The 22,640-nt window shown below is 42.4% G+C and overlaps 1 protein-coding gene across 9 annotated transcripts in view; it reads left to right on the top strand.

Annotated features, from left to right (window-relative positions):
* LOC132870621 (NACHT, LRR and PYD domains-containing protein 3-like) overlaps positions 1-22,640 on the top strand; it is a 627,732-nt gene that overhangs the window by 523,654 nt on the left and 81,438 nt on the right. The window contains exons 16-21 of one of the 9 annotated variants that reach the window (XR_009651149.1): positions 6,257-6,430; positions 10,403-10,576; positions 14,197-14,370; positions 15,220-15,318; positions 15,447-17,321; positions 19,469-19,556. Coding sequence is in view for 4 of the 9 variants with exons in the window: in XM_060904343.1 (XP_060760326.1) it covers positions 6,257-6,430; positions 10,403-10,576; positions 14,197-14,338 (490 nt within the window). In the remaining 5 variants the exon portion in view is untranslated. The other 8 variants (XR_009651150.1, XR_009651152.1, XR_009651151.1 and 5 more) reach the window with 8 other exon arrangements.

Here is a 22,640-nt window from a genome sequence, read left to right as displayed (position 1 = left end):
TAGTTGACTTGCCTGAAATTCAGATACTGTACCTGAATGATGCTGTCACAGCTGACAGAATTCAGTGTACAGTACTGCCAAAGTTAAGACGTCGTCTGCCACTGCTTCTGTCGAGTTCATTGTGGACTCAGGCTCCTCAGTTTCCATTATACCAAAATCACTGTATGATGCTAAATTTAGTCATGATGCACTGCAACCCCCTACTGCCAATCTAGTTACTTATTCACGATCTCCAATTCCTGTGCTGGGATGCCTACCTGTCCTTGTGTCACATAATGATGCCTCCTGCTCTACTCAGCTGTTTGTTGTTGAATCAGGGACTCCACTGCTTGGCATGGATCTCATCAGAGGACTTGAACTGTGTATCAATGGCTCTACGATACAGGAAGTACACAGGCCTACTGCAACTGCTCCTGTGATGGATCTGTCCACCACACCGCCACTGCCATCAGGCTATGGCTGCGCAAAACAGTTCGTGCACAAAGTGAAGGTCTCGAGTACAGTTACCCCTGTGAGACAGAAACTGCATCGCTTGCCACTCTCCGTCAGAGATGCGGTGAGTAAGGAGATAGACTCCTCAAAGAAGGGATAATAGAGAAAATCGATGCCTCACCGTGGGTGTCCCCCATTGTGGTCATCCAGAAAAAGTCGGGAGGTATTCAAATGTGCGTTGACTTACGAGAGCCGAATAAGGCTGTTGTTACAGATAGCTACCCCCTTCCACACATTGATGAGCTGCTGTCACGTCTCAAGGATGCAACTGTGTTTTCTACGATAGATTTAGAAGCCGCATACTTCCAACTGCCCTTACACGAAGAGAGTCGTGATCTGACCGCTTTCATCATGCACAAAGGGTTGTTCATATTTTGTCGAGTTCCATATGGTTTAGCCTCAGCCCCTTCTGCATTCCAAAAGATGCTGGCTACCATACGACAAGGCTTGCCCAATGTAGCTAATTATTTGGATGAGATCATATTATGGGGGAAAACATGAGCTGATCATGATGCCACTCTTGCCTCTGTCCTACAACGCTTACAGGAGGCAGGTCTACAGCTGAACAGAGACAAATGTCAGTTTAATAAATCCACTTTGCACTTCCTTGGACACACAGTTACACCCCAAGGCATCCAACCAACTGACGACCATCTCTCCGCAATCATGAACGCACCCCCTCCTTTGGATGCTCCAACACTGCGATCCTTCCTGGGACTGTTATCCTGGTATAACAAATTCATTCCAAACTTCTCCACAGTCGTTGAACCACTGCGCGCTTGCATCCGTCAGGATAAAGAGTTCACCTGGACCAAAGAGGCTCAGCACAGCTTCGAGACTGCCAAACAGTTGCTGATAGACAGTCCAGCTCTTGCTTTAGTCGATCCTGACTTGCTTACCATAGTGTCAACTGATGCGTCCAACTATGGATTAGGTGCTGTCCTCAACCAGATGCATGGCCAGACAGAGCGTGTTGTTGCCTTTGCCTCGAGAACGTTGTCATCTGCTGAACGCAAGTACTCGACGATAGAAAAGGAAGCTCTGGGCCGTGGAAAAGTGGAGAACTTACCTCTGGGGGCGGAAGTTCACCTTGCGTACAGACCATCAAGCACTGACCACCCTGCTGACTTCAAAGGGAACTGACCGCGCAGGCATGAGAATTGTGCGATGGGCTGCACGTCTACTTTGCTTTACCTACGACGTGATCTACAGACCTGGCTCTCAAAACAGCACTGCAGACTGTGTCACGCATACCGCTCCCTGCCGTTGTGGATGGCTGCATGGACTCTGAGCCAGAGTTCGTTGCAATGCTGTCAATGACAGCTGTGTCACCCACTGACTTTGCGTCTGTATCTGCTGCTTGCCCTGAACTTGCTGCCCTGCGCTCACAAATTGAAAAAGGCTGGCCACGCTCTTCCTCTATGCTTCCTGACACTGTTTGCCCTTACTTTTGCTTGCGAGACGAGTTCAGTGTGCAAAATGACTACGTGTTCAGAGGTACTCGCCTTGTTGCTCCACTCTCCCTACACAACACATTAGTCAGTTTGGCGCACGAGGGTCACCAAGGAATAGTTAGGACGAAACAGAGACTACGTGACTTATACTGGTGGTCGAGCATGGATGAGCAAGTTAACAGACAAGTCAAGGGGTGCCAGTTGTGCCAGTCATGCGACAAAACTGCTACACCTGCAGCTGCCCCACTACAGCCGGTGCCGTTTCCGTCTCAGCCATGGGAAAAGTTGGCTATGGACATAGTCGGGCCGATGGAAGTTGCTCCATGGGACTGCAGGTATGCGATCACCTTGACTGATTACCACAGTAAATGGCCAGAGGTGGCTTTCACTGCCTCTATTACGTCTGACAATGTCATAACCTTCCTCACATCAGTCTTCAGCAGATTTGGAAATCCTCGTAGCATAGTGACAGATAACGGAACTCAATTCACATCTGCTGAGTTTGCAGAATTTCTGAAATCCAGAGACATACAGCACATACGCACATCTGTTTACCACCCTGCTGCAAATGGCGCTATTGAGCGTTTCCACCGAGTGCTTAAAAGCTGCATTCAGTCTGCCATCCTAGAGAAGAAGCCCTGGAAAAAGACTGTCAATGACTTCCTTCAAGTCTATCGCTCTACTTCCCATTCTACAACTGGGACGTCTCCATTTGAATTACTCTTCGGGAGGAAGATGCACACTCGCCTCAACATTCTGCCACTAGCATCTTCAAAGGATACTGCTGCACTGTCACAGAAAGTTACAGCTCAACAGGAAAAGATGAAAACTTACATGGACACCAGACGAGGTGCGCGCTCTCCTACTTTCAACGAGGGAGACAGCGTGCGTGTTCGGAAACCAATGCAGGTGCCAAAAGCACACCCGAGGTTCACCGAGCCAATGCGAATTCAAAGGAAGGTCGGTCCTGCGACTTACCTGCTACAGGACGGGAAGAAGTGGCACGCCTCTCGTTTAACAACGTCCAGTGTTCCTGCAAGGCCGGTTCATACAGACTTTCCTGTGACTGACATGCCTGAAGAGCCGCCTGCAGTTGAACCAGCTGCTCCTCATGAACATCCAGTTCCAGTCATGGAGGTGCCAGCGCATGTGAGACGACCACCACGCTGGCTGGAGGACTTTGTTGAATAAATATCCTTTACAGTTAATGTTGAAATTTACTGCCTAATTGAAGAGATACTTTTTGTTGATTTATGCTTAAGTTTAATGCAGAGATACATTTAGTTCTAGTTTATAAATTATTGGTATACTTTTTAGAAATGTCATGCATTTACTTGTGTGTGTGTGTGTGTGTTACCTGAGGTTATTACGTATATAGCCTGATTAACGTGGATGTTCAATTCTTAAGTCTCATCTCATTATCTCTAGCCGCTTTATCCTTCTACAGGGTCGCAGGCAAGCTGGAGCCTATCCCAGCTGACTACGGGCGAAAGGCGGGGTACACCCTGGACAAGTCGCCAGGTCATCACAGGGCTGACACATAGACACAGACAACCATTCACACCTACGGTCAATTTAGAGTCACCAGTTAACCTAACCTGCATGTCTTTGGACTGTGGGGGAAACCAGAGCACCCAGAGGAAACCCACGCGGACACGGGGAGAACATGCAAACTCCACACAGAAAGGCCCTCGCCGGCCCCGGGGCTCAAACCCAGGACCTTCTTGCTGTGAGGCGACAGCGCTAACCCACTACACCACCGTGCCGCCCCTCAATTCTTAAGTAAGAGGGGAATATGTCGTGTTCTGTGCCACTAGATGGCGCACTATGGTAATGAGGATTGGGGGGGGAGTAAGAGAAGAGGAGACCGGATGTAGAGTTGATATAAGCCTACGCGCTGTATACATGTGTTTTGTATCTGCTCCCGTTAAGTTCTGAAGTAAACGTAATGGACGGAATACCAAGCCTCTTCATTGACTACAATAACTTAAATTAACTACAAGAAAACATAACAAGAATGAACGAGCAAGAGCACTTAACATCCCTCAAATAGTCGACGACTTTGCGGAGCGCAAGGTGCGTTGAATGCCTTTTTAATGCGAACGCAGGTTTCCGTGTCGGCTTTGTAGTTGAAGACATGCTTACACAATGAGGGTGTATCATTCATGATTGCTGAATTTCTTTTTTTGTTATTGTTGTTGTTTACTGTCTATCTGGAGCATAATAAAAAATGAATGGAAAATACAGGCTATGTCGGCCTATTAAAAAAAAAAAAATAATAATAATAAAATAAAACTTTGAGCAAGTTCTGTTCTAATATAGCCTGATTATATGCTGCAGGCCTTCTGTTTGTTTGCAATTTCGCCATGGCAAGGTCCAAAGGCTACATTCTTAAAAACTGCTTTTTGTTAGATATAGCCTGAGTAGGCCTATATGCCGCAAGCCTTCTAATTTGTTTGTTTGCAGTTTCGCCGTGGGGGGCCCTGATTGGTGTTTTGCCCCGGGGCTTTGTGTGCAGTTGTTCCGCCACATAGAGTAATAAATGTATAAGGTAGTAAATATTTTCTCAGGGCGTCTCCGTCTCACTGCTCTGAACAGGGTTGCCAGATCTACGTTACAGAAGCAGCTCAGTGGATCAGCAGGATTAAACTCATTATCAGTTGCAGGATCCAGGGGTACAAGCTGTGTCCCGTGTATATATTGTTAAAATATGTAACAACGAAGAGGGCAATAAAATCGGTACGGCTCACACCGGTTACTAGAAGGGAAAACTACTCCCACACCAGAAGTCATAGGAATACACCCAATGTCTCATCTCATTATCTCTAGCCGCTTTATCCTTCTACAGGGTCGCAGGCAAGCTGGAGCCTATCCCAGCTGACTACGGGCGAAAGGCGGGGTACACCCTGGACAAGTCGCCAGGTCATCACAGGGCTGACACATAGACACAGACAACCATTCACACTCACATTCACACCTACGGTCAATTTAGAGTCACCAGTTAACCTAACCTGCATGTCTTTGGACTGTGGGGGAAACCGGAGCACCCGGAGGAAACCCACGCGGACACGGGGAGAACATGCAAACTCCACACAGAAAGGCCCTCGCCGGCCCCGGGGCTCGAACCCAGGACCTTCTTGCTGTGAGGCGACAGCGCTAACCACTACACCACCGTGCCGCCCTACACCCAATGTGTTTTTTTTTAAAAAAGTGATTTTAGTATTTGGAAATTTGAGCTAAATTCCGATGTAATGTGTAACATGAAAGCCGCTCACCAACAAATGTTTTGCTCAATATTTTTAAAAAATGCATACATTTTTTCTTAAATTTTTGAATGAATTTTACACTTTGACTGTTATGCTAATAATATAGACCCGAACTGGAGAATATGGAACTCGAGGATGAAAGATTTCAAGCAAAACAACAAAACGCACATCATCTAACGATGTTTTTAATTATACTCATATATAAAATAAATCACTAAGTTTTAACTTCATACAAGCTAAAATTCTCTTCCAAAAGCAATACACAAGAGTTCTCATATGATTTACTTACTGTTTGCGAATGTTCAGCTTTCTCCTTCTAATAATGATTCCAAAATTACACTGAATTCTCAACCCCGAACACATTCATGCAGATAAAAATCACAGAAAAACTCAGCCATCTTGCTTTGAAAAATGCTTTCTTGGGATCGCGTACAATGCGTCTTAACAACAGCAAGAGCTGAACTGTTATTCTCACATCACAAATGTTCTTTTGGTAGCAAATCTTCTTGATTCCATCGTAAACAGCTCCCAAAATTACACATTTTCTCACTGAATCCTCACTGTAAAGTGGAGACACTGGGGTAAGATCATCTCTCTGAGAGTCACAATAACTCACTAAAGCAGCAGTTAATAGTTGTATACAGTGTTGTTTATCAATTAAACTTTTCTGTAAAAGTAAAACATGCAGAACAAATATATTAGTCATGAAGTGATCGTTTCTCCTCAGAGTCACTTTTACTTTAAAGAAATATTTGTCTTTACAATTAAATATGTGATCATTAAAAATCCAGTCAAGCAGAGATAAATTCTGCAAAAACTGACTCTTCACTTAAACCTTTAAATTATTGACTTTTTGCTGAATCATTTGCACCTCGAGTAAACTTAATGTCAGTAACAGTGGTAATGTTTGAGTCATTTTTAATAATAGCTTGTGATTGGTGAAGAGAATAGAGACAGTCCAACATGAGAGACATCATCTTCACAACCACTATTACACCAAGATGAAAATCTGTTGATGAAGTGTGTGTCATTGTGTCTCTGCAGGTTGGATGGTTGTGGTGTCTCAGATGAAGGCTGTGCTGCTCTGAGTTCAGCTCTGAGATCAAACCCCTCACACCTGAGACAACTGGATCTGTCTAATAATAATCTTGGAGACTCAGGAGTGAAGCGTCTCTGTGCTGGACTGGAGAATCCTCACTGTAAACTGGAGATACTGGGGTAAGATCATCTCTCTGAGAGTCACATGACCTGCTCCTCAGTAAGACACATTCTCTAATAGTGAGACTGAAGCAGAGGTTTTAGCTTCATCATCAGTGTCCTGAGGAGGAAGATTGTTTCTGTTCACTGCACACTGATGATTTGTCACAGAGTCTTTGGGTCAGATGGACGTATGTGAGAAGCTGCAGCACAAAACAGGAATTGATCCGACTGCAATGTGTCTGAAATTTATTATTTTACTTTAGAAATTAATGAAAATGAATTATCACCAGAATAAAAAATGTTGCCAACTGACCATCTCAGATTTGTTTCCTACTTTTTAAACAAAGTCACTCTTCCCAATAAATAGTGTGTAAAATTCCAGGCTTGTATCTGCATTAGTTTCTGAGATATCGAGGCTTTAACAGGCAGCGTGGCTCGAATTTTACTGTAAAAACAAGTGCGACCGAAAAACATTACAAAGATCAATTCATCTCTCTTTCCTTTCTTGTTGCATGAAAATTTCTGGGATGGAGTGGAATGTCGAGTTTAACTGTGATGTGATGTATATAAAAAAAACTTATTTTTTAACATCGAACCCAGGACCCCCCTAAATCCAGCCAGGATGTGGATGATTTATTTCTTTATTTTTTGTCCTCCACAGTATGTTGATGAAATTAAATAATGAAGATGAGCTCAAAGTGCAGACCTTCAGCTTTATTTTGAGGGACCCTGCATCCAGATTGGGGGATGTCAGGATGCAGGGACTTACAGATGTATGTGCAGGGGAGAGCGGGGAATGCAGACTGGCAAACAAATCCAAAACGCTAGACGAAATCGAAGTCTAGGGACAGGAAGGGGTCGATTGATCGATCAGCAGACAGAATAATAAGGTCTAGAGTAACGAGACAATAATGAGGGTCGAGAACACGATAAGGCAGGCAGAATAACAAGGCTTGGTATGACGGGTAAGACACTGAATGATACTTCACATGGAGTGAGTGTGGGAGAGGTGTTTATATAGTGTGGGCTGATTAACCAGGAAATGAGTGGCAGGTGTAATTAATAGACAGGTGATAGAGGGCGCTGTGGTTCTTGGGTGTTGTAGTTCAGATCAGCCATGTTTGTAGTCTGACTGGAAGTGGCGCTCTCAATCGCGTTACTGACAGGCAGAGGTGGACAGTAACCAAGTAAATTTACTTGAGTACTTAAGTACACTTTTTGAGTATCTGTACCAGGGCTTTGAACTGGTTCAAGGAACGAAAACAAAAACCGGGAACTTTTTCTATTTCACATGGAACAGAAACAAAACCAGAAACTTTATTTTTTATGTTCCGGAACAGAGACGCTTATTAAAAATAATGGTAACCGGTTAATACCGGTTTCTATTTCGTTCCTCAAAGTTTCCGTAGCCTACAAATAAAAAAGTCATTCTTCTCCTGCGCAAGTTTCTATGACCCACTGGGGTTCACTTCCTGTGTGACGTTCGCTGACTGAATGGAGAGAGCGGGAGGGTGGACTACTATCACGTCTCCACATCTTAAATAAGAGGTAAATATTGCAGTCTATCGTTATTCAGAAACATCAATTTCAAACACGATATCAATATATTTGTCCACGTTAATGAGAGGCTCGCGAACATTAATTGACGTTAACCTCTGTTAGCCTATCAATGCATAGGGCCTGACTAGCCTTTGGTAACACACTAAACAAATTATCTTTCATTTTTGGCACTTTTTCTGTTTGTGTAGATGGGAAGACATACTGAGAATCCTAATTGCCAACATTTGAAATAATAATTTGTTTTGAATTATTTCTTGTCTTATTAAATGAAGGTTGTAATAGAATTAGCCTACATTTGGCTTAAGCTGGATGAGACTTAGACATAATTTTATAGCCATTTGTTAAACAGCTGACAGGGAACGTAATTAACTGTTCCGGGAACGAAATTTTTTTGTTCTAACCGGTTCGGGAACGTCTATTTAATGGTGGAACCCGGAAACGTTAAAATTCCGTTTCTGTTCGGAACGAACCAATAGGAAAAAAATTCTGGTTCAAAGCCCTGATCTGTACTTGAGTTTTTGTTTTTTGAAACTTATGACTTTAACTTCACTACATTTGAAAGACACATATTGTGCTTTTTACTCCACTACATTTCTGTCAAGGTCCTCGTTACTCGTTACTATGAAGCAGTTTAGAAAGTGGATGTTTTTTCTTTTCTAAAACGTGATTTGATTTTTTCGCAGGTGACACTGAGACACCGATCAGTAATCACTAGGGTCACGTCACGTCCATAGACTATAAAATCAAGTTCAGTTACTCCGCAGCGTTATTTGAACACGATCAGTTGATGGCAGAATGGAAGGAGGCGGTTCTTCTGGGGAAAGGAATCAAGATTTGTTTCATTTTAAATGTTTGCTTTGTTTGCCTAAAACAAACCACATTATGGCCTCCAAAAACTCCTTGTCCAACCTGCAGAAGCATGTGTGAACGTATGTAAACGTTTTATTCCAAGAGAAAGCTTGTAAAGAAGTTGTCTGTGCTTTAAGAGCTAGTGATAATGTTGCGATAGCGATGCAGTCTGGTTAGTCAAATGACTTTCTATGGATTTTCCCGCCAAGTTGCCATAGCCTTTTCCATGGCTAACGCAAACACACAGCTCATTAACTTGCACACTGTTAGTTAGCATGCAAAAACAGAATTATCTGAAGTCCTTTCAGAAATATGTTTAGCATAATTTTGCCAAATAAATAGAATGTAGAAATCTTTCTTTTCTAGTAGCGTTAGCTACCCAATATGATTTCGAGTTTGAAGAGTTTGCTAGCATGTCAGGTAGAGCTTCACTGACTAGCTAGCTTAACGTTAAACCACCATGATGGCACAGCATGCGTTCATTTTGTGAATTCACATTTCTGTCTTTGGTAACGTTAACGTTGTAGCTTTTGTGACCTTGCATAATTACTATAGCTACTACATATTTTTTACCAGTAGCCAAAGGGAGAACCTAGCGAGCATCTTATTGATGATTCTGCTTGGTTGTAAGTTGTGTTTCATTTTGTAACGTTCTACCAGGTGTTTATTCTCCAGGTTCTAGAAGTTAGTCAGTAAATCCAGTCGGTTGCTTCAGAGGCATTAGGTTTTTGTCAGCGTTGTGACAATAATACAACAATGCATTGACAGAAAATGTACTTTTAATACATCAGTATTTTTAAAAGCAAATACTTCAGTACTTTAAGTAAAAATCTGACTGGACAACTTTCACTTGTATCGGAGTAACATTTGACCAGTGGGATCTGTACTTTGACTTCAGTAATGCAGTTGGATATTTTGTCCACCTTTGCTGACAGGTGACTGGTGTTGAAATTACAGCACTGTTTATATGTGCTCCCTCTTTTTTGAAGGATGAAAAAGTAATTAGACAAATGAACATCATAAATTACACTGATATTTTTATGCCTCCGACACTGAGAGGTGAAACCGGTATGTTTTCGGGTTTTCTGTCCATTTTTTCTGAAACTCTTGTTCGCACGCTGTCTCAAGAACGAGTGGCTGAATGTTTGTAGGATTTATATGGAATAATCATTGTTTACTTCTCTGATTCTACAATAATATAAATCTATAGTGTTCTATAAATGCACTCTGTAGACTCTGGAGAAACAAGTTTATTGCCCCTGTGTAGTGCACTATAAGTCTAGTAGAGAACCATCTGAGATTCAGTCTCTCTCTCTCTGATTAAAGTTCATGGTCTCTCTGCTTTTCTCTGTTCAGCTTCAGCTGCTGATGGTTTAATATCACACACAACAGAGAGAGAAACTCAATACAACACTCAGTATTATCATTATTAATTACACTGTTAATGAGAATAAACAGGTGATATTAAATCCTCATGACATTCTGAATAATAAAATTAATTTTACACTCATCATCTTTAAAGTAAGAATTAAACCAAGATGAAAATCTGTTGTTGAAGTGTGTGTCATTGTGTCTCTGCAGGTTGTGTGGTTGTGGTGTCTCAGATGAAGGCTGTGCTGCTCTGAGTTCAGCTCTGAGATCAAACCCCTCACACCTGAGAGACCTGAATCTGAATAATAATAATCTGGGAGACTCAGGAGTGAAGCGTCTCTGTGCTGGACTGGAGAATCCTCACTGTAAACTGGAGACACTGAGGTAAGATCATCTCTCTGAGAGTCAGGCACGTGCACACATAGGGCTTTAGGGGTGCTTGAGCCCCTGCCCTTTTTGCCTCGAATTAAATGTTGCCCTTTTAAAATAATAATAATAATAAATAAATAATACAGTCCTGTTAGACGTTTAAAACAGTGGCGGTACAAAAACTCCACGACAATCTACCAATGTTCTTGTAATCTGGGGTGGCTGCGCGCGCTGAGCTGCCGCTTCTCTGTCCATTACTGCTCCGCTCGCGTGCGGCCAGAGAGAGGGGGCGCGCGGACTGAGTGAGAGGGAAGAAGCCGCTGCGCGCACTGCCACAATGATAACAGAGGAGACACAACAGTGAGGCAGCTTGAACATGTGAGTTATGGTCTAACAGTTCGCCCTTTCAAACTGTATGTACATGACATTTGGGCGTTTGTAGGGCTACTGACATTTGTCCGAGTAATTTAAGTCTCTGTAGTTTAATAATCTGCTTGTTAACTGACGTGACCTGACCTGTTACTGTTCACAATCGATTGCCTCGGCCGCGCTTCGGTCTACATGCAAGTATCATATATCGTCAGGAAGCTTACATTCTCCTCTTGTATATATAACTAGTTGTCGACCTCTTCCACAACATGCTCAAATCAAATGTGTTTTATGTTTCAGAAAAAAACAAAAGCTTGTGAAAAATGTACTCAGAAGCCTATGCAAAGAAGAGAGGCTCTCTGATCTCCTTCTCCTCTCGATTGAAAAAGACATGCCCATAAATCACAATGAGGTCATTAATATCTACAGGGACATGGCCCCCAGAAGGTTACTGCTTTAAGGCCCCTGGAATGTTAGGCTTCTACCTTATGAGAGGAAGGACTGATTTTTATCATTTTGTCCATTAGGCTATTTATTTATTTGTTCAAAGTTCAGGTTTCACTGTTCAATGTTAAATCTTTAACAATAAAACAGCCGAATAATGCACCAGTGTTTTATTGCTTTGCATGTCTTCCAAGCCTATGATAATGTGAGTGACGATTTTGCTGACACAAAAGAAATGGCAATTGCATATCACTTTCACCAACACAGGACACATAGCTAAGTACTTACCTTCCTATTAGTACGTTAATTTTAATTCTACATTTCCATATTTTGGAAAGGACCGGGGGAAAAAAAAATCATGCACTTGCTGCCCTTTTTCTGACTTTGAGCCCCTGCCCCTCTGTAATCCTGTGCACGTCCCTGCTGAGAGTCACATGACCTGCTCCTCAGTAAGACACGTTCTCTAATAGTGAGACTGAAGCAGAGGTTTTAGGTTCATCATCAGTGTCCTGAGGAGGAAGATTGTTTCTGTTCACTGCACACTGATGATTTGTCACAGAGTCTTTGGGTCAGATGGACGCATGTGAGAAGCTGCAGCACAAAATGGGACTTGATCCGACTGCGATGTGTCTGAACTCACTGTGAAATTTACTACAACACTCAGTGCGTTTACATGCACATAGAGAAAATCGAATTTCTGCCGTTGCTCGACTGAAATCGAAGTTCTAAATGGCATGGAAACACCTTAGCTAGGCTGAAATTGAACCGAACTTGATTTCTCATAATCGAGCTACACGACCTAGATTATGCGATTGTAGCCGAGCTACTTAGTGCATGTAAACCCTATCAAGCTACGTAGTCCAGCTACTTACTTCAGCACTGCCCCTTCCGGGAGTGACGAGACCACAAGCGGGAAACACAAACAGCCTCGGTCGAAAAAAAAAAAACCTAGCCTCGGTCGGGGGGAAAAAAAAAACAGCCTCAGTCGGGGAAAAAAAAAAAAAAAAAAACCAGCCTCGGTCGGCATGACACCTCACCTTAGCCACCCACTTTATTAGGAACACTTCTGTTCGTACATACAAACTACAAACACACTTCTTGTGAACACAGAACTGATAACTTTGTTTATACTCTTGAATAGCTCTTCTTCATGACGACAACCCGGAAGTGTACCAACACGATGGGGCATGTAGCGCCACCTGTGGCTCGGGTGCACAATGTACCTCACACAATAGCTCGATTTCCTTGTGTGCATGTAGGATTGGATTTCTCTGGCACCCCTGCTGGGACCCTTAGCTCGATTACCGACAGCAGCTCGATTTGGATGTGCATGTGAATGCACTGACTGTAACTAATCCCACAAACTGCACCTGAGACTCAAACTAACTGCCCTCTGTGTGAGCTGCAGGGTTTAAAGCAGCAGTAACATGGTGGAAATGATCTCAGGAATATAGAGTTTAAAAACTAAAATGAGACGTTAATGCCACAGAACTGATGCAGTGAAAAAATTAAATGGATAAAAAAATGAATTTTAATTAAAAAGGAAGAGAAAAGAACTTCCAATAAACTGAAACCCACGGCAACAATCCTTTTGTTGATTTTGAATTTTAATAATAATAATAATAATAATAATAATAATAATAATAATAATTGTTAAAATGGTAAATAATGTTCCAGTCCATCTCTGTCAGTGGTGATTTGCTTTAAGACGACACTGGAAGCCCGGCTTCCCCTCACATTTCATTAAAATGCAGCAATGAAACGTTTCCCAAAGTCTCTATTTTATTCATCAGTCTTGGTGTCGTTCAGTATTGAGTGAATCAGATTGATGGAGTATCTCACTGCAATATCGCGCTGTTTGTTCATTAAACTCGCACTGTTTATTTCACCAAAGTGTCTATCTCGTCATTTTGAGCCCCGCCCAGACGCACCGCTTCACTGGGAGGGAATAGAGTGTGGGCGAGTGTGTTTTCACAGGGGGGAAATTTCGCTGTGGGTTGGACAATTTTTTTTTTCTTTTTTGCTTGTTCTGCCTGGATGCACGGCTTCTCCTTATTATGATTGGTCGATCTCTCAAAGGGGTGGAGCCTTGTAACCGATTGTCAATCAGGAAAGAACATGATTGACATCTCATCTCATTATCTCTAGCCGCTTTATCCTGTTCTACAGGGTCGCAGGCAAGCTGGAGCCTATCCCAGCTGACTACGGGCGAAAGGCGGGGTACACCCTGGACAAGTCGCCAGGTCATCACAGGGCTGACACATAGACACAGACAACCATTCACACTCACATTCACACCTACGCTCAATTTAGAGTCACCAGTTAACCTAACCTGCATGTCTTTGGACTGTGGGGGAAACCGGAGCACCCGGAGGAAACCCACGCGGACACGGGGAGAACATGCAAACTCCACACAGAAAGGCCCTCGCCGGCCACGGGGCTCGAACCCAGTACCTTCTTGCTGTGAGGCGACAGCGCTAACCACTACACCACCGTGCCGCCCCCATGATTGACATCTCAAACCTAAACATATTGGATCCTGCAGTGGTGGAATAATTTGGCAATATTTCAGATAAATTGTAAATCTAAAGTTCTGTTTGTTTGATTGCATTAATTTCTGAAATTTATTTCTGATTGTAACTCGTGAGCTGTAACTTCCTTCTTCTGATCTCAGCTTAGCTACTTCCTTGATATGGAATGGTGAATAAATGCCACATCCATGGGACACACACACACACACACACCTCTAATTTAAAGACCGAGAACAAATCTTGATGTTCATAAACTGAGGCAGTGAAGTGTGTGTCATTGTGTCTCTGCAGGTTGAATGATTGTGGTGTCTCAGATGAAGGCTGTGCTGCTCTGAGTTCAGCTCTGAGATCAAACCCCTCACACCTGAGACACCTGGATCTGATTGGAAATAAAATAGGAGACTCAGGAAAGAAGCTGCTCCCTTCTCTTTAGGACGATAAACATTACAAACTGCAGACACTCAAGTAAGTAATCTTTTTAGGCAAATCTTGAAAAGAAAGAATAATAATTTAACCTCATTATCATTTTAGTTTAATTTCAGTAAATGTCACATGACCAGGACATGAAATGAAACCAGTTTTAGAAATTTTCACTGTGTTCTATTTAATCTGACTTTTTCCTCCCAGTTGTCTTTAATGCTGTTTGTTGTTCAGTAAAATTGATTTAAAATTCATCTGAAAGCAGAAGATGGAGTCAGTCAGAGTCTCCAAAATGTCCCGTCTGAGTGCATGAGAGTGATTGTAAATGAACACCTCGTCTCCTTGTGACACCCTGCTGTCTCTGACTTCATCCTGCTGCTTTTGTCTGAATAAGATGATCTCGGCTTTTCCCTGTTTCTGATCAGCAGCACACTTTCTTCTCAACTCTCCTCAAAACTCAGTAAAATGATCATCTTTAATGCCACACTGCCACAAATATGTGATTTAAGGAGCCACTTGACTCACTCTGACACTCCTTCCTGCTCTCCACCTCCACACCGTGTCTTCTGTCGTTCCTGTAAAATTCACCTCGGCTTCTTCTTAAAGTCTGCACTTAAATCTACATGTAGAACAAGAGATCAAACCCACCGCAGTGTGAGTTACTGTTTAAAAAGCTCCAAAGCCTGTGATTGGATAAGAGCAGTGATGTGATGGGAAACGTCTGCTCACTTTCCTGTTAGATCTTGTGGAAGTTCTCGTTTGTTGGAGCTCAGTGTTAGAACACAGATATTACACTGTAAAAAATGTCCGTAATTAAAAGGTACGAACTACCGTATTCTTAGGAGGGAATTTTCCGTAATATTATTCTACGGATGATTTGCCCGTATTTTGAAGAACGCAATGCATTGTGGGAGAGACTGTCTTCAGAGGGAACGCAGCCGCCGCTTGCTCGCTCTCTGCTGTCTGAGTGAGTTGGAGTACTGCACTTCTGTGGTAAATAGTATTATTAATAATAAGTTACACAGTTAATCAAATCATCTTTGTATGTAGTTCAATTTAATCGGCTACAGCCTGGAATCATGTCGTGAGTCTAGTCTTTTTTAATATCTTCCACGACACAGCTATCAGAGCGGTCAAGATTACCAGCCAACTTGTGATGTCTTAATAGGCTAGGATCTACATCTCGTAAATCAGGGGCGATTCTAGCATCTGATCTTTGGGGGTGCTTAGCCCCCAGAGCTGACAGAGACACCTGGCTTGAACGACAGTGTTTCCACGTTTATTCCGCATTTAGACTAGACTTAACTAGACAAGAAGACTAGACTAGACAAGACTAGACTTATGCAATGTTTTAACAGAAGCTGACCCAATAAACTATGATATCTACACATTTACAGCCACTGACACAAATATTTACATTATATTTTTAACTAAACAAGACCTACTACTGCATTTGTAATGTTGGAGCTATTCATTTTGAACAGTGGTAATTGTTAATTAATGTGTTATTGTGTATTGTGTAATAATAGTGTGTATTATTATGATTTTACATTAGTTTACATTAGTTTATATTTTTTGTTATATTTGTTATATTTTGGTAGTGTTCTTTTGAAAACGTAGGCTATATCCAAACCACACTCACTGTCCCCCCAGACAATGACCAGGGTTTGGATTTGTGAATGATAAGCAAACGTAAACGCTATGTTACATTAAGTAAAACTGAGTAACACACGGTGGTCTAGCACCGTAGCACTTGTACAGCTCTGCACAAAAGTATCTCGATATGGATGATAAATGTCGTTTTTATCATTCTATTCATAGACCAGGGAACATCAATATTGCATTATGCATATTATTGTGTTGTGTTTAACAATTGTAATTCCAGTCCGTACCTTCACATCTCGCTATGCCAGTAATACTCAGGTGCTACTTCGAGTTCCTCATCGGCGTGGAATCCAGTAAAAAAAAAAACCCACCATGTCGTAGCAAGCACTCGCGCAGACAGGCAACCCAATCAGAGGGGACGCAAGGAGGAGAGGTATTTTACTGCTCATAGAACTATCACGTAACAGGTGAATTCAAGAACACACACACGCCCGCGCACACATTCATTGCGCAGTGCGCAAGGGCGCTTATTTCTGAAAATTACATCCAAAAGCAGTGTTTTTGAGGGTGCTGAGCTAGGAGGTGCTGAGCTCGTTTTTGGGGGTGCTTGAGCACCCCCAAAAATAGGCTAAACACGCCCCTGTCGTAAATGTAGGGTATCGGATTTCTATAGACTTACAACATACGTTATAGTTTTGTCTACATTATCATGACTCTGTTGTCCTGTTTCGCTTTTACTTAATTTTTAGCGTCCACAATCCGTTTGGCCGCCCAAGTTGCTAGCTAAGTTAGCTCAGCAAGGCTCATGTTGGTAACTGAACAGACGGTTAATAGCTATATTGCCGTTAACGAGAATATAGCTATTAACCGTCTATTCAGTTAAAATCAAGTTGGACTTGCCACAGTCCCATTTGCCTGCCACCATGCTGACCTGTAGCATATGTGGTTTTAAGTCTGTGTCATCCACGGAATATGTCAGTCACTGCAGAACACACAGACACCTGAACAACGTGCGTATGTCGTGTGCGCTTAGAGATTGTGGTAGGAGATTTTCTTCTTTCAACAGCCTCGCTGTTCACATGTCACGAACCCATCCTGAGAGAAGTGTTAGGCAAACTTGGAACCGCAGTGTGTCTGTGCCTTTAAAGTGTTCATTCAATTATTGCACGAGAGAATATGTAGAGCTTAAACAGCTGGTGTCTCACTTAAATGACCACATCCAAGAAGGTCTCCATGTTGTGTGCCCGTTTGATGGCTGTGGTCGTACTTTTAATGTGAAGACCTCTCTCTCATCCCATATTTCCAGGATTCATCGTGGGTGGAACATGACCCAAATATCTTCCATTTATTTATCAGATGTACAGGCTCGTCTTACAGACAGCACACCAGAGGTCAGTACATATGTGAGTACAGATCCCGACACTGATGTACACAGTCAGGTATGTCAGGGTAATACAGACAATGACAAAAATGCACAAGATAGGTTCATTGAAAATCTGGCCCTGTTTTGTTTAGGTTTACAGACTAAATACTTAGTTCCAGCCTCTACCATTTCAGAAATTGTCAATGAAATGAAAACACTGCAGGATGTGCAGCAGGAATTCACAATGGGAGTTTTGGGCCTAAAATTGGAACAGTATGGTGTCCAACGTGAAACCTTACTAAGTCTGGGACAGAGCGTATACAAACAGAGCCCTTTGCATGCAGCCTTATGTGCCAGTGGGCCTTTAACAACACACCACCGCAGGCTGCAATACTTTAAGTCTCACTTTAATTATGTTCACCCTGTGGAAGTGACACTGGGGTACAATGACAGTGGGAAGAGGCGACACTACCATTATGTTCCTTTACTTGACAGTCTCAGGGCAATGTTGAAAAAGCTGATGCACAGTGGTGACCTTGCTGAACATGGTAGGCCTATACATGTATTTCGTGATTTTACTGATGGGCATGTTGTTAGGTCAAATGAGATGTTTGCCACAGACCCAGACAGTTTAAAGGTGATGCTTTTTCAGGGTGCTTTTGAAGTAGCTAACCCTCTTGGATCTGCCAAGCAAAAGCACAAAATTTTAGCTGTGTATTTCACTCTTGGTAATTTACATCCACATCTGAGATCAACAGTTGATCAGATTCAATTAGTACTGCTTTGTTCAGAGAAAGACTGTAAATATTTTGGCGTGGACAAGGTTTTCAGGGAGCTTGTGTCAGATTTGGGTGAATTGGAGGAAAAGGGCATCTCCTTTGAGGATAAGACATTGAAAGGCACTGTTGCATGCATTATGGGAGATAATCTGGGTTCCCACATGATTGGAGGGTTCACAGAAAATTTTAGTTGTGCTGAGTATTTCTGTAGGTACTGTCTTGTCACAAGACCCGCGTTTTTGGCCAATCCTCTCACAGTTTTCACTCCAAGAGATCCTACTGAGTATAATGACTCTGTGCAGTTTCTGGGGAGTCACCCGGATGTGACCACACATCAGGGCATTAAAGGCAACAGTGTGTTTAACAAACTGTCACATTTTCATGTCTGTCAGCCTGGACTGCTGCCCTGTTTAGCGCATGATTTGTTCGAGGGTGTTGTGGACTATGATCTGGCAATGTATTTGCAGTACTTAATTAAGAACGAGAAGTGGTTTAGTTACAAGTTATTAAATGAAAGACTCACTTCATTTCCAGGTGAAAGCAGTAACAAGCCAAATGCTATTCCAAACAAAGGAACAAAACTTGGTGGCCATGCAGCCCAGAACAGGTGGTTATTGCAGTTCCTGCCCATTTTGGTGTATGATAAAATTGCAGATGCTGATAATGCTGTCTGGCAGGCGTGTCTTCTTCTCAGGGAGTTAGTTGAAGTTGTCTGTGCACCTACCCTTTCAGAGTCCCAGATTGCATACATGAAGGTACTGACTGAAGAGTATGTGGAAATGAGGCAGGAGTTGTTCCCACATTCCCCTCTGAGACCAAAACACCACTATCTTTTGCACTATGCAGATTTGAGTTTACATTTTGGTCCTCTCATACACACATGGACGATGCGCTTTGAAAGCAAACATAGCTATTTTAAAAGATGCATTAGGTCAAGTCAAAACTTCAAGAACGTCACAAAGTCACTTGCGAATAGGCATCAGCTGTTTCAAGCTTATCAGAGTCAGGGAAATTTATTCAGCTCCCAGGTTCAGGTGTCAGACTCCACACGGTTCTATCCACAGCTGTATGATGCTAGCATAAGGGCAGCTGTTGCAGATTTTGGACTAGACTCCTCCAACTCCATTGTCACAGACAAAGTACAAGTTAAAGGGACCAAGTATGCAAATGGTATGCTTGTGATACAGGAATATACCAAAGGACAACTGCAGTTGGGTGAAATAGCCAGCATTCTGATCAAATGTGAAAAAACTGTCCTGCTTTTGCTACGGGGGAAAACTGCCAGCTGGGTACCTGAGATTGGTGTCTATGAAATGGAAAAAAATGGTTCAGAAACTCTTTCTTGTAAAACCCTTGACAGTCTCAGTGATTATTCTCCACTGTCCTTTTACCACAGAGGTGCAAGGTTGCTCTCGCCACTCAGGCATCTTCCACAATGGAGGTTGTGAAGAATGTTATAACAAGGGCCATGCCTGTACTAACAACTGACGTCATAGAAGAGCTGATGGATCATCTAAAACATATTGGTGTTAACAGCATTGATGATATGCAATACCTAACCAGCGAAGACTTGGATGGCATTTTGCCTCCAATTCAAAGGAGGCGGTTAATTCAAGCCTTCACTGCAGGTAAGTGTTTACTTTTATTATACTGTAAACCAAATACACTATATTGCGAAGTGTTCTGCTTGGAAAAAACTTTGTGTATGCCTCTGATCATCTGCCTTGTCAGATCTATCTGTTGCGATGGCAACATGGGCTGGGACAGGTTGATTCACTGCTTTGCCCCGCATTGCTGCTTGCAGCTATATTTATTCAACTTTTAGTCCATGGGCCAGGACCCAAAAATTCACATATTGGTACCACCTGAGGTGGCAAAATCTATCATTGATTTTTTGTAATCCTCTATGTCTGAGGGACATTATTTGGTATGATAGCCCTCTCTAAGTGGTAGCCGTCTTATATTTTTACTAGCTTTTATAACGCTACCCAGTGCAGTTTGCAATACATGCCTACCTGTATGTATGGGTATAGGTGTATGAAAGTATGTGGGATGATGGGATATGTTTTCATCTGTGTTATATAACATGTAGACATCATAGGCATGTAGAAAATATACAGTTATATATCAATCACACCCTTTTCCCGTAATATAACATAGGGATAGATTGAGGCAGAAGACTGTAACAGGATGGGTCAAATTCCAAGTCTTGCTATATCACATCTGGAGAGTATGTGCCTTCAGAAAATATATGGGCTTGATAGCTTAATGTACATAACTATTTTAGGCCTGAAACCCATAATTGACCAATGTATTTGAATGAAAATCAATGCATTTCAATGTGATAAAATGTACATTACAAACCAAAGGTATAGAGGCATGTTAGAAGCTGGAAGATGTTTCAATGCACATAACAACATTTTATCGAGAGCATAGACCTTAGAAAATAAATGGGTTTTATAGCTTAATACACAATTCACAGCTATTTTAGGCCCGAAACTATTGAAAATTAATGCATTTCAATGTAATGCAAAGTGCATTGCAGAACTAAGGAAGAGAGGAATGTGGGAAGTTGGGAGATGTTTCAATGCACATTAGATAACAGAGTATAGACTTTTAGAAAATATATGGGTAAGATAGCTTAATACACATTACACAGCTATTTTAGACCTGACATTTTCTTGAGTGCTACACACAGTAAATTATACAATAATATGGAGGAAGGCAAGGCCCCTCTCTCCCAAAAACTGAATTACAGCAACAACTCTTCTCAAAACGTCCCGCCAGTATTGCCTTTCTCCATCAATTTGTTTGACAAGATCAGAATCAATTCTTCCTGTGTCTTTGGAACGACTGTGTAATGCTAACATGCAAGCCCTATGCTCCTCACTCCTCTCATGCTCACCGATACGCTCAGAATGTTTCCAATCAGAAAACCCGTTGACAAACGCATTGTGCTTACTTGAGAACAGTTTGCAAGCAAAACAATAGATGCAACCAGAGGAAGGAGAGTAAAGGAGCCACTGCCTTGTCACAGACTGACCATTAGGTAGAGAGCGTTTGATTAAGGAATTTGTGAAACTCCTAGTGATGGCCAAAAGCTGCAATGTAAAGCTTAAGGGCAGAAAGTAGCTGTTGTTTACATATCAAAGGTAATATGCAAAAAGTCGCTAAATTCACTAGATGAAGTTGCCAGAGATGGCCAAAAGTCAATACAATACAACAAGCCTTAAAGTGCAGAAGGTGTTTTTTATAAAATTTTTAATATAATATAAACACGAAATGCACTAGCCTTTTAAGGTAGGCTTTTAACCTTTGAAGGTGCTGTATGATATACGTATAATATAATATGTAAGGGTTAACGTTCGGCGAGAAGGTCCCTACCGTGGAATAGCGGCACGACAGAGAGAATCATGGGTCTTGATCTCTCTGAAGTGCCGCTATTCCACGAAAGGGACCGCCTCGCCTTGCGTTAACCCGCTTATTACATGGCTATACTTAAATTATTCACACATGGTGGCGACGTTTTTGATTTCATGTTAAGTTTAATGAATGATTGAGAGGTTGTTGCTTGCGCAACACAAAATAGTCCGTTGCCGTTCTGGAACACCGGTGTCTGTTGCCATTGGCAGCGGTCCGATATAGACCAACACGTCTGATCCTCAAATAACAGACGTGCGAACGTTGGGGAGCCCCATTCAAATGAACGGCGCATTCTACAGAGTGAAGACGACCCATGTTGTTAGGGTTTTGCTGGGATTCGAACCTGGTTCATTGGTGTGATAATCCAGCAAACCCCCACTAGGCCACCAGGGGGATGACTCAAATGCAGAGGCGTGAGGCGGAAGTAGAAAAAGTATCAAAAGGTTTATTTATACTATATACACTATATACAGGGCAAAACAAAAAAACAAAAACAAAGAGTATAATCCAATACTGGGAAGACAAAGGGAAAAATAAAATATCAAAAGTTCAAAGTCCAAAAAGGAAAAGGCAAAAATGCAAAAGCTCAGAAGATCACAAAAATAAAAATATCCAAAGGTACAAAACAAAAGCCAAAAAACCAGAAAAGCAAAGTGCAAAACAAAGAACACGGTACAGAGGAAACTGGAGATAAACATAACAGCATAAAGACTCCGTGACAAGAGGACTGAACTCAGGGGTATAAATACACAAACTAATTAAGGACACAGGTGAAGATAATCAGGACAAACAGGCAATTAACAAAAACACAAAACACAGGAACAGTGGCGGCCTCTAGAGGCCAAAATAAACATGACATGAAAAGGAAATAACAGCGGCCTCTAGAGGCCAAAACAGTCATAGTCCTAACAGGACCCCCCCCCCCCCCCCCCCCAGGAGCGTCTCCTGACGTTCCCAGGGCGATCCGGATGGGCCGAATGGAAGTCCCGACATAGTTCTTTATCAAGGACATCCTGAGCAGGAACCCAGCAGCGCTCCTCAGGACCATAGCCCTCCCAGTCCACCAGATATTGCAACCCGCTGCGGACCCGGCGGGAGTCAAGCAGGCGATGCACAGTGAACACAGTCTGCCCCTGGAAGATGCG

The sequence above is a fragment of the Neoarius graeffei genome, chromosome 22 (assembly GCF_027579695.1).
Source record: "Neoarius graeffei isolate fNeoGra1 chromosome 22, fNeoGra1.pri, whole genome shotgun sequence".
Classification (NCBI taxonomy): domain Eukaryota; kingdom Metazoa; phylum Chordata; class Actinopteri; order Siluriformes; family Ariidae; genus Neoarius; species Neoarius graeffei.
Note: the sequence above shows the minus strand (reverse complement) of the source record. Positions and strands in the feature narration are given on the sequence as shown.